Source organism: Tachyglossus aculeatus, chromosome 3 (assembly GCF_015852505.1).
Source record: "Tachyglossus aculeatus isolate mTacAcu1 chromosome 3, mTacAcu1.pri, whole genome shotgun sequence".
Taxonomy (NCBI): Eukaryota; Metazoa; Chordata; class Mammalia; order Monotremata; family Tachyglossidae; genus Tachyglossus; species Tachyglossus aculeatus.
In genome coordinates, this window is record NC_052068.1 from 13166973 (window position 1) to 13179307 (window position 12335).

The following is a 12335-nucleotide window of genomic DNA, read 5'->3' on the forward strand; positions in this document are numbered from 1 at the left end:
GGATTTGAACCCATGACCTCTGACTCCAAAACCCGGGCTCTTTCCACTGAGCCATGCTGCTTCTCTGCTGTGTGGACTTGGGCGTTTCACTTCACTTTTTCTGCCTCAGTTTTCTCATCTGGAAAATGGCAGGGATGGGGACAGGGAGGAGAGGAATACCTGTTCTCCCTCCCCCTTAGGCAGTCAGCCTCCTGTGCAACAGGGACTGTGTCCGACTTGGTTAGCTTTCATCTTCACTAGTGCTCAGTACAGTATCACAATTATGATTAAATATCATTTTAAGCATTCAGCACAGGATGCTACAATTAATAGGTGTTTAGTATGGTGTGGGGCACTTGACTTTTTCAATAAATACTGCTTTCATTTTGAGTTTCTAAACAGAGCTACACATTATTTTTCCTTTTGAAAACATGCTGAACGATATGGACTTAATAACAATAAGTATGGTATTTGTTGAAGTGCTTACTATGTGCCAGGTACTGTTCTAAGCATTGGGGTAATAATAATAATAATAATGATGGCATTTATTAAATGCTTACTATGGGCAAAGCACTGTTCTAAGTGCTGGGGAGGTTATAAAGTGATCAGGTTGTCTCATGGGGGGCTCACGGTCTTCCAATTTTACAGATGAGGTAACTGAGGTCCAGAGAAGTTAAGGGCCTTGCCCAAAGTCCCACAGCTGACAATTAGTGGAATCAGGATTTGAACCCATGACCTCTGACTCCAAAGTCCGGGCTCTTTCCACTGGGTTATACACAGTCCCTGTCCCACACGAGGCATATCTTTGCAGAAAGAGCATGGACTTGAGAGTCAGAGGGTGTGGGTTCTAATCAAAGGTCCGCCACCAGCCTGCTGTGTGACCTTGGGCAAGCCACTTAACTTCTCTGTGCTTCAGTTATCTCAGCTGTAAAATGGGGTTTATGACTTGAGCCCACTGTGGGACAATCTGATTACCTTGTATCTATCCCAGTGCTTAGAACAGTGCTTAACACATAGAAAACGCTTAACAAATACCATTATTATTATTATTATTATTAATCCCTATTTTGCAGATGAAGTAAATGAGACACAGAGAACTGAAGTGACTTTCCCAAGGTCAGACAACAGACAAGTGGCAGAGCCAGGAGAGTTGAGGGTATGGATCTGGGCATCAAAAGAAGGTAGTTTGGATAGCAAGTCAAAATGGCACAGGAAGATTTTGGAAAATTGGAGGCTGAGGCCTTGATCTGAAGTAATTATTTACTTCAGTAATCAAGTATTACTGATTATTACTATTTATTTATTTATTTTATTTGTACATATCTATTCTATTTATTTTATTTTGTTAGTATGTTTGGTTTTGTTCCCTGTCTCCCCCCTTTTGGACTGTGAGCCCACTGTTGGGTAGGGACTGTCTCTATATGTTGCCAATTTGTACTTCCCAAGCGCTTAGTACAGTGCTCTGCACATAGTAAGCGCTCAATAAATACGATTGGTGATGATGATGACGATCTTCCGACTCCCAGACCCAAGCTCAAATAATAATAATAATTACAGTTAAGCGCTTACTATGTGCCAGGCACTGTACTAAGCGCTGGGGTGGATAAAAGCAAATCGAGTTGGAAACAGTCCTCATCCCATGTGGGGCTCACAGTGTCAATCCCCATTTTACAAATGAGATAACTGAGGCCCAGAGAAGTAAAGTGACTTGCCCAAGATCACACAACTATCCACTAGGCCATGCTGCTTCTCAAAAGAGATGAGATAATGAGATATGAAGGCAAGCAGACTGCCTTGAAAAAATCCAAACACAGAGGAATGTAGTGTCACGTGCTAGGCCGGGCATCCAGTGTACCCAAATAATAATAATGATAACAATAATAATAACAATACTACTACTACTAATAATAATAACATTTATTAAGCACTTACTATGTGCAAAGCACTGTTCTAAGTGCTGGGGAGGTTACAAGGTGATCAGATTGTCCCACGGGGGGGCTCAAAGTCTTAATCCCCATTTTCCAGATGAGGGAACTGAGGAACAGAGAAGACTTTGAGCCCACTGCTGGGTAGGGACCGTCTCTATATGTTGCCAATTTGTACTGCCCAAGCGCTTAGTACAGTGCTCTGCACACAGTAAGCGCTCAATAAATAAGATTGATTGATCGATTAAGTGACTTGCCCAAAGTCACACAGCTGACAATTGGCGGAGCCGGGATTTGAATCCATGACCTCTGACTCCAAAGCCCGTGCCCTTTCCACTGAGCCACGCTGCTTCTCAAATGTCACCGTGTGTGCCATTTTGAAGAAGGAGTTTTAGCTGGCCCCCGCTGGAGCATTTGTCTAAGAGCATCCCTGATTCCCCGCTAGCCTTGGAATGCTCCCATCCATGTGTGCCATAGATCATCATCATCATCAGTCATATTTATTAAGCACTTACTGTGTGCAGAGCACTGTACTAAGCGCTTGGGAAGTACAAGTTGGCAACATGTAGCGACAGTCCCTACCCAAAAGTGGGCTCATATGAATCGTGGAACTCACCTCAAGGAGGGAATGGAGACTAGGGGCTGAAAAGAAGCCAGGAATATCCTTAATGGACAAGGGATGGCTCCCCTTGGAAACTGGGCTCTCTGATTTAAGACTGGATGACCTGCCACCCAAGATACATGGCGAACGTATTCTCCCCTCAGATTCAGTGGGATGCATTACAATTCCAGGACTCCGTTCATCATCATCATCAATCGTATTTATTGAGCGCTTACTATGTGCAGAGCATTGTATTAAGCGCTTGGGAAGTACAAATTGGCAGCATATAGAGACAGTCCCTACCCAACAGTGGGCTCACAGTCTAAAAGGGGGAGACAGAGAACAAAACCAAACATACTAACAAAATAAAATGAATAGAATAGATACGTACAAGTAAAATAAATAAATAAATAAATAGAATAATAAATATGTACAAACATATATACAGGTGCTGTGGGGAAGGGAAGGAGGTAAGATGGGGGGGATGAAGAGGGGGAGAGGAAGGAAGGGGCTCAGTCTGGGAGCCCATTGAGAAACCCACTTAGGATCCACCCTAAATTCTAAAAGCCCCATTTGGACTCAGGAAGGTCAGAAATTCATCTACCCACAAATCAGGACTCTTGAACCATTCCCCACTGGCAAGCCAGGCCTTGTGGGGATATAATTTAAGAGAAGTGGAAATCGGCGATCGGGCAAGAGATACGCTTCTTCAGAAGCATTAGTCTTTAGGGCTTGGCATGGGAGTGAGGCCACATTCCCTGTTAGCTGTACTCTTTAAAATATAATGAGAACATCTGGGTTTAAAACGTTGCTTGTATTTTAAGCAAATTCATAAACAACACCCCCTTTTCGAAGCCTTCCAAGTGCCATGTGAAATGAGAACATTGCGAGGCTGAGGCTTAGCCCGGCCAAGCCTAAATATGAAGGCAGGTTAGAGAGCCAAGAAGCCGTAAAAAGGAACTGCCCAGTAATCCCCCAATATTTGATTTGTAAAAAAGAACAAGCAACTATGATAAATGATGTTTATTCAGTGGACATAAACTCATTGTTTAGCCTGATTTTCCCATAATTTGGGACTTATTCACGTGTTGCCGGACTGGGATTTCAAAAATCATCTGACTCAGCCCCATTTCTGTAATTGGCCCATGGCCACTGGAATGGAAATGTGTGTGTGTGTGTGTGTGTGTGTGTGTGTGTGTGTGTGTGTGTATGAATGTGTGCGAGCAGATATCCCACCAACACACTTCTCCACAGAGAATGTGGAATGCAACACAACTCCGTAAATCACACGCGACCTCCGAATGCGATGGGGAAAAAAAATGACCCAAGACACGCCTGCAGACAAGGCAGGCGTGTCCGGTCATAACGGCTCTGCTTCATGTATGTGCGTGCCCCATTTACATGAGAAGCCGGTTGAATGCCAGGCCTGTGCGGAGCCAAGATAATCGGAATATTGTCCGTTCGGCTGTGCAAACCTCACGGACGCTAAGGAAACAGGTGTAGCCTGGGAGAGTTTCCTTAAAAATGGGGGTGGGTTACGAACCAAATTACTGGGGAGTCTGCCTGGATTGTGGTAGCTTCCTGTTTTCTGGAGCCTGGGCAGCTCACACTGCCTCCCCTGATGTGCTGCTGAGGCTCTGAAGATTATAGCGCTTAGTACAGTGCTCTGCACACAGTAAGCGCTCAATAAATACGGTTGAATTGAATGAATGAATATCCTGAGGTCCCCCTGGAGACAGAGGGGGAGGGAGATAGAACTGGGAACTGAAAACCCTAGAAATCTGTCAGAGGGGCCAGCACCAGGGTTTCTGGGGCAGAAGCGGGAGATGTTCTGGTGGGGTACAGTGCTGCCATGCTGTTAATAATAATAATAATAATAATAATAATAATAATAATAATAATGGCATTTATTAAGCGCTTACTATGTGCAAAGCACTGTTCTAAGCACTGGGATAGATACAAAGTAATCAAGTTGTCTCACATGGGGCTCGCAGACTTAATCCCCATTTTACGGATGAGGTAACTGACACCCAGAGAAGTGAAGTGACTTGCCCAAAGTCACACAGCTGACAAGTGGCGGAGCCAGGATTTGAACCCGGGACCTCTGACTCCCAAGCCTGGGCTCTTTCCACTGAGCCACGCTGCTCGTCTGTTAGAAAGAGGGAAGTTGGGGAATCGGTGGGCGCCCCGGGTTCTAGTCCCAGTTCCACCACTTATGTGCTGTGTGACTTTGGGCAGGTCACTCAACCACTCTGTGTCTCATTTATAAAATTGTGATAAAATACCTGCTCTCCCTCTGTCTTGGACCGTGAGCCCTGGGTGGGACCGGAACAGTTTCCAGTCTGATTATCTTGTGTCTCCACCAGTGCTAAGCAGATTGCTTGGCACATAAGAAGGACTTAATAAATAGTAATAATAATAATAATTTTGGTATTTGTTAAGCGCTTACTATGTGCCAAGCACTGTTCTAAGCGCTGGGGGAGATACAAGGTAATCAGGTTGTCTCCCATGAGGCTCACAGTCTTAATCCCCATTTTCCAGATGAGGTAACTGATTCACAGAGAAGTTAACTGACTTCCCAAAGTCACACAGCTGATAAGTGGCGGATCAGGGATTTGAACCCATGACCTCTGAGTCCCAAGCCCGCGTTCTTTCCACTGAGCCACACTATATTAATGTAGAAAATTAATTATAAGTATGACAATAACCATCATGTGGCTCCAAAGACCTTTTTGCCGCTATATGTGAGGTTGGTGTCCATGCTGGGTAGCTTTAGGTGGCTCGGTGGAAAGAGCACAGGCTTTGGAGTCAGACGTCATGGGTTCAAATCCCGGCTCCGCCACTAGTCAGTTGTGCGACTTTGGGCAAGAGACTTAACTTCTCTGTGCCTCAGTTACCTCATCTGTAAAATGGAGATGAAGACTGTGAGCCCCCCATGGGACAACCTGATCACCTTGTAACCTCGCTTAGAACAGTGCTTTGCATGTAGTAAGCGCTTAATAAATGCCATTAGTATTGTTATTATTATTATTATTGAACCAAAATGGAGTTTTATACCAGAAATGTCCGTTCCCAAACTCCCCCTGCCTCCCACAGACACAAGTAAAGAAGGGCCCTGAGACCAAAGTTCTAAAACTCAGATCAGCCCTAAAGGATGAGCTCAATCACATCTACACGTGGCCTGCTGGAGCTCCAATTAATCCATCAAATTTATTGAGTGCTTACTGGGTGCAGAGCACTGTACTGAGCACTTCGGAGAGAGTCCAATAGAACAAGAGTTGGCAAACAAATTCCCTGCTGACAAGGAGTTCTCACGCAAACCGGGTAGCCACCTGCCTGGTTTTTCCCCTGGACCGTAAGCTCACTGTGGTCAGGGAAACAACTCGGCCGTTTTGGACTCTCCCACCGCCCGCAGTAAACATTCAAGAAATATCACTCATTGATTTCAGCTGGACTATCAGCTGCCTGGTAATAATAATAAAAATAATAATGACTATGTGCAAAGCACTGTTCAAAGCGCTGCTGGGTGTGGGGGGGGATAAAAGTTATCCCACGTGGGGCTCACAGTCTTACTCCCCATTTTATAGATGAGGTAACTGAGGACCACAGAAGTTAAGTGACTTGCCCAAAATCACACAGCTGACAAGAGGCAGAGCCAGGATTAGAACCCATGACTTCTGACTCCCAAGCCTGGGCTCTTTCCACTGAGCCGCCTGCCACTTTTATGCCCACGGTTAATAAACCCACGGGCACCCTCGGCCTTAGCTCTGGGCATCGAGCCTGCCGCTCAGAGGCAGCACCCACGTTCACGGCTTCCTCTGAGGGGAACGAGGCAACCCTGGGGTCATCATCATCAATCATATTTATTGAGCGCTTACTGTGTGCAGAGCACTGTACTAAGCGCTTGGGAAGTACAAGTTGGGTCAGCGCGGGTCGTGATATATCGTCCGACGACATGCTCGGGATCCATCCTGGTTCTGAAAGGTCTACAAGACCTTTTTGTCCTTTCATCCCCTCTCATCACGGTACATTATAGAGTTCTCTTTCAGGACAGTACAGAAACACCTCAGGGATAGCGATGGGATGAAGGGAATTCTTCCGTTTCACCAGTTCCCACCCTGTGTGTCCAGCTCCGTTGGAGGCCAAGTTCCTGGATGGAGTTTTCCTAGCGTAGTGAACGGACCCAACCTGCTGTAGGAATGATGCATTGAGTGTATTATATGAGTCACGGTGGAAAATGCGGGACAGAATGCTTCCCGTTTCCCTTTCTCTACAAAGAAAACATAGACACACATATTGTTTCACGTATGTGCAAACACATACAGGTGTTTGTTCATTCATTCATTCATTCATTCAATCATATTTATTGAGCGCTTACTGTGTGCAGAGCACTGTACTAAGCGCTTGGGAAGTACAAGTTGGCAACATAGAGAGACGGTCCCTACCCAACGGTGGGCTCACAGTCTAGAAGGGGGAGACAGAGAACAAAACAAAACATATTAGCAAAATAAAATAAATAGAATAAATATGAGCCCACTGTTGGGTAGGGACTGTCTCTATATGTTGCCAATTTGTACTTCCCAAGCGCTTAGTACAGTGCTCTGCACACAGTAAGCGCTCAATAAATACCATTGATTGATTGATTGATGTATAAATAAAGTAAATAAATAGAGTAATATAGATAAATAAATAAATAGAGTTTGTGTAGAGAGAGGGCACTTGAGAAGCAGTATTGCCTAATGAATAGAGCTCAAACCTGGGATTCAGAAAGTCCTGTGTCTTACTCCACTTGTCTGCTGTGTGACTTTGGGCGAGTCACTTCTGTGCCTCAGTTACCTCAGACTGTGAGCCCCATGTGGGACGGGGACTATGTCCAACCTGATTAGCTGGTATCTGCCCCAGCCCTTAGTCCGATGCTTGGCACATAGTAAGTGCTTCACAAACACCTTAAAGCAGTGTGGCTCAGTGGAAAGAGCACGGGCTCGGGGGTCAGAGGTCATGGGTTTGAATCCCGGCTCCGCCACTTGTCAGCTGTGTGACCTTGGCAAGCCTTCACTTCTCTGTGCCTCAGTTACCTCATCTGTAAAATGGGGATTAAGACTGTGAGCCCCACGTGGGACAATCTGATCACCTTGTATCCCCCCAGTGCTTAGAGCAGTGCTTGGCACATAGTAAGCGCTTAACAAATACCGTCATTATTATTACCTTCCCTTCCCCTAGCTTTGGCAGAGTTTATTGTGCACAACAGAACTTGGCCTCTGACCGGGGCTCTGTAAATACATCTTGTTTGACTGTAGACTGACGATGCAATAGCATAATGTTGTGATTGGCAAGCCTGTGCCCTCACAACGTAACCATAAAGAGCGGAACCAAGCCAAGCCTTTCTCTTCTTCCACGAACTTCGTATGATAAGGTGAGGATCACTACCAAGATAGCCCAGAAAATGCTTGCTCTCGGTTTGGTATAGGTAGGATTTATAAATACTTGATCTAATTGAAAAAAAGGTTTTTCCATGCACCATTACCCATTCACCAGGCACAGGAGGTCAGACCAAACCTCAGCCTCAGAAAAAAATAATAAAAAAGCAGAGAAAATGAGTTAGCTCCTCGGCAGATCAATCTATCTCTGAGCTAGAACAACTAGCTTTTGCTTCATATCATGGTAGTGATAATAATAATGATGGGGATTCGTTAAGTGCTTACTATGTGCCAAACCCTGTTCTAAGCAGTGGGGTAGATACAAACTAATCAGTTTGGACACAGTCCCTGTCCCATATGGGACAACAGTGTGGTGCAGTGGCTACAGCACAGGCTTAGGAATCAGAAGGTCATGAGTTCTAATTGCAGCTCTGCTACTTGTCGGCTGTATGACCTCGGGCAAGTCACTTTTCTGGGCCTCAGTTACCTCATCTGTAAAAATGGGGATTGAGACTGTGAGCCCCACGTGGGACAGGAACTGAGTCCAACCCGATTTGCTTGTATCCACCCCAGGCCAGTGCCTGGGACATAGTAAGCACTTAACAAATGCCATAATAATAAGTATCATCATTATTATATGGGGCTCCCAATCTTAATCCCCATTTTACAGATGAGGTAATTGAGGCCCACAGAAGATAAGCGCCTTACCCAAAGTCACACACAGCAGACAAGTGGCAGATCTGGGATTAGAACCCAAGTCTTCTGACTCCCAAGTCTGTGTTCTTGCCACTAGGTTCTCATCATCGATGGCATTTATTGAGCACTTACTGCAGTGATAACACTGTACTAAGTGCTTGGGAGAATACAATACAACAGAGTTGGTAGACACAGCCCCTGCCCAAAACAAGTTTATTTTATGATGGCATTTATTAAGCGCTTATTATGTGCAAGGCACTGTTCTAAGCACTGGGGAGGTTACAAGGTGATCAGGTTGTCCTACAGGGGGCTCATAGTCTTAATCCCCATTTTACAGATGAGGGAACTGAGGCCCAGAGAAGTGAAGTGACTTGCCTAAAGTCACACAGCTGACAAATGGCCGAGCCGGGATTTGAACCCATGACCTCCGACTCCAAAGCCCGAGCTCTTTCCACTGAGCCACACTACTTCCCTAGCAATCAATCAATTTATTGAGTACTTACTGTGTGCAGAGCACTGTACTAAGCGCTAGAGTATGTGCTGGGCCCTGGTAGCTGAATAGATCATCAAATCTTACACTATACTGTTCCAAGCACTCAGTAATAGTAATTACAATGATAACTATTGTTATTGCTATTGTATTTGTTAAGCACTTACTATGTGCCAGACACTCTGCTAAGCACTAGGGTGGATACAAGCAGATCGGGTTGGACACGGTCCCTGTCCCACGTGGAGCTCACAGTCTCAATCCCCATTTTCCAGTTGAGGTAAGTGAGGCACCAAGAGGTGAAGTGACTTATCCAAGGTCACACAGTAGACAAGTGTAGAGCCGGAATTAGAATCCATGACCTTTTGACTCTCACGCCCATGCTCTATCCACTAAACCATGCTGCTTCAAATCATGGTACTTGTTCAGTGCTTACTCTGTGCCAAGCACTGTTCTAAGTGCTGGGGTGGTAGAGTACTCTGCAAACAGTAAAAGCTTAATAAATGATTGATTGATTCCCTTATCTTGGATCTCTCCTCACCAGAGAACATCTCCCAAATGTTACAATAATTACTTCTGGGTAATGAGCCCAGAATTAAATTTCTACCCTGTTTGTATTGTAATAATAATAACAAGGAAGGCATTTATTAAGTGTTTACTATGTGCAAAGCACTGTTTTGCGTGCTGGGGAGGTTACAAGGTGATCAGGCTGTCCCACGGGGGCTCACAGTCTTCACCCCCATTTTACAGATGAGGTAACTGAGGCACAGAGAAGTGAAGTGACTTGCCCAAAGTCACAGAGTTGACACGTGGTGCAGCCGGGATTTGAACCCATGACCTCTGACTCCAGAGCCCGGGCTCTTTCTACTGAGCCACGCTGCTTCTTGTGGATCAGTACTATTGTTTTATTGTACTCTCTCAAGCGCTTAGTACAGAATTGATGTGCATCTATAATTCTATTTATTTATATTGATGCCTGTTTATTTGTTTTGATGTCTGTCTCCCTCCTTCTAGACTGTAAGCCTGGTGTGGGCAGGGATTGTCTCTCTTTATTGCTGAATTGTACTTTCCAAGCACTTAGTACAGTGCTCTGCACACCGTCAGTGCTCAATAAATACGATGAATGAATGAATGAATGAATTCCACACACAGTAAATGCTCAATAAATACCTTCGATGTTGCTGATGATCTCTGTGAGAGAGAGGGGTTCAGGGGCCACACCTGTCCCCACAATTCCTGTCTAAAGTTTCAGAAATTAAAGGAGAGTCCGAGTGGACCCACTCCGTTTAGAAAACCTCTCGTTTTTGATCAATACCTCTCCAATAAGTTTACCTTGGTGGGAATCTTCACAGTCTTTCTAGGAAGCCCCTGGTAGGGATCACTCAACGGTGATTCTGGCAGAAAGAGCCTTACATGGCAGACTTTCAGGCCAAAAAGCGCACGAATGCTCATTCATAGCATCAGGATTCAAAGCCAGCATTGAACAGAAATAGAAGTCTGTGGTTAGAAGAAGCGACATCAGCAGACGGAGGAGGAAGCTCAACGTCTGTTGTGGAGGAGGAGTGACGGTAAATCAGACCCCCTGAATGCTTTCAGGTCCTGGAATCCATTAGGAAGACCAAGGCTCCCGGGGAGGCTGTGGGCTTTCCTCCATTTCAGTTGCCTTACTCTTCTGTGTGCCTCTATTTAAAGGGATTCAAACCAGAGCAAAGGAAACCTCCTCAAAATAACACGCCTCACACTAACCGGATGCCCTGTCCCTGATGAACGCAGTACACTATTTCCCGCGTTGAAGACGGTCTTCTCCAACTTGCGTTTTCTCGGGGTCTCAGGAAAGTTGTGTCAGCCAATGCTGATGAGAGAGAGAAACGGCGGACCCCGACACCGGGGTACCTGGCTGCTCAGATGAACCACGAACGGGAAACCCACCTGAGATGGCAAAGAGGTGGTTCACCTTACCTGCAGCCGTGGACAGTCCCAGAAACCGGCAGATGAATTCCAGGGCTCTCCAGGCCGTTCCGGGCTTCATGGTCCAAGAAGAAAAGGCTCCGGAAGATGACCTGGCTGAATTATTCTCCACGACCCCAGCCTACATCTCTCTCCATTCGGCCCTCGCCCGGAAGAAAACGCCCGTCTCCTGCCAAAGCCCAAATGACCTTTCTGAAGGAGACAGCTGGCTTCCAGAGAGTTGTGTGCTTCCCGAGGCCCTGGAGGACTTAGCTGAAGCGGAACGGGTTCTCGCCACACCAAACCAGTTAATGCTGCTTCGTTCGGCTACTTACTTCCCCGAGGTGTTAATGAAAATCAGCTTCTCCCCTCCTGGCTTGTAGCTTGTCCTGCATTGTCTGAGGGATTTTGTTTAATAATTACCCCCAAAGAATGTCTTTCAGAGCAGGGAGTTATGAAAGCCAGTAGCCACTCGGCGGGTTGGTTTTTTTTGTTTAGTTTAGTTTTTTTTCTTTTTGCTTTCCGTTCGAGTTGCTGTGGTACTGTAAGATCAATCTGATTAGAAGCGTATAAACTCCTTAATGCTGCCGGACGATTTACATCGGTTGGAATTAACCATTTGTGGAGGGGAAGGGGATCAGTCCATGAGTGCCTAGCAGGGTACTTCTAGCCCATTGAGGAAAAATCCGGCATATCCCTGTCATCCGAACGAGATCACAAGGTGGCAATTGCCCGCTCCAGAGATTATTGCTTTTAGAGGGAGGGACAGAGTATCCTCCCTCCCTCCCCCACCCTTATTGATATTAGCATAAGCAGTCTAGTCATACTACTAATAATGATAATAGTAATAATCAATCGGTGGTTTTTATTGAATGCTTTCTTAGTAATGATAATAATGATAATTATGGTATTTATTTAGCAGTTACTCTGTGCCAGACACTGTGCTGGAGTGGATACACTAGATCGGGTTGAACAGTATTGCTGTCCCACCTGGAGCTCACATTCTCAATTCCCATTTTACAGACGAGGTGACTGAGGCAGAGAGAAGTGAAGTGACTTACCTAAGGTCACACAGCAGACAAGTGGCAGATCCTAGATGAGAACCCATGACCTTCTGACACCTAGGCCTGGGCTCTATCCACTATGCCATGCTGTTTATAAAGCACTTATATGACAAGCACTTTCCTAACTGCTCGGGTAGATGCAATATAATCAGATCAGACCCCAGTGGAGCTCACAGTCTAAGGGAAGGAGAACAAGTATTTAATCTCCATTTTACGGGT

General features: G+C 45.5%; 1 protein-coding gene across 1 annotated transcript in view; it reads right to left on the reverse strand.

Annotated features, from left to right (window-relative positions):
• Positions 1-11671, reverse strand: part of TMEM72 (transmembrane protein 72) — a 48261-nt gene extending 36590 nt beyond the window's left edge. The window contains exon 1 of the mRNA XM_038744146.1: positions 11065-11671. Coding sequence (XP_038600074.1) covers positions 11065-11134 — 70 coding nt within the window. The 5' untranslated portion in view covers positions 11135-11671. The remainder of the gene's footprint in view (positions 1-11064) is intronic.
• Positions 11672-12335: the final 664 nt, after the last annotated feature.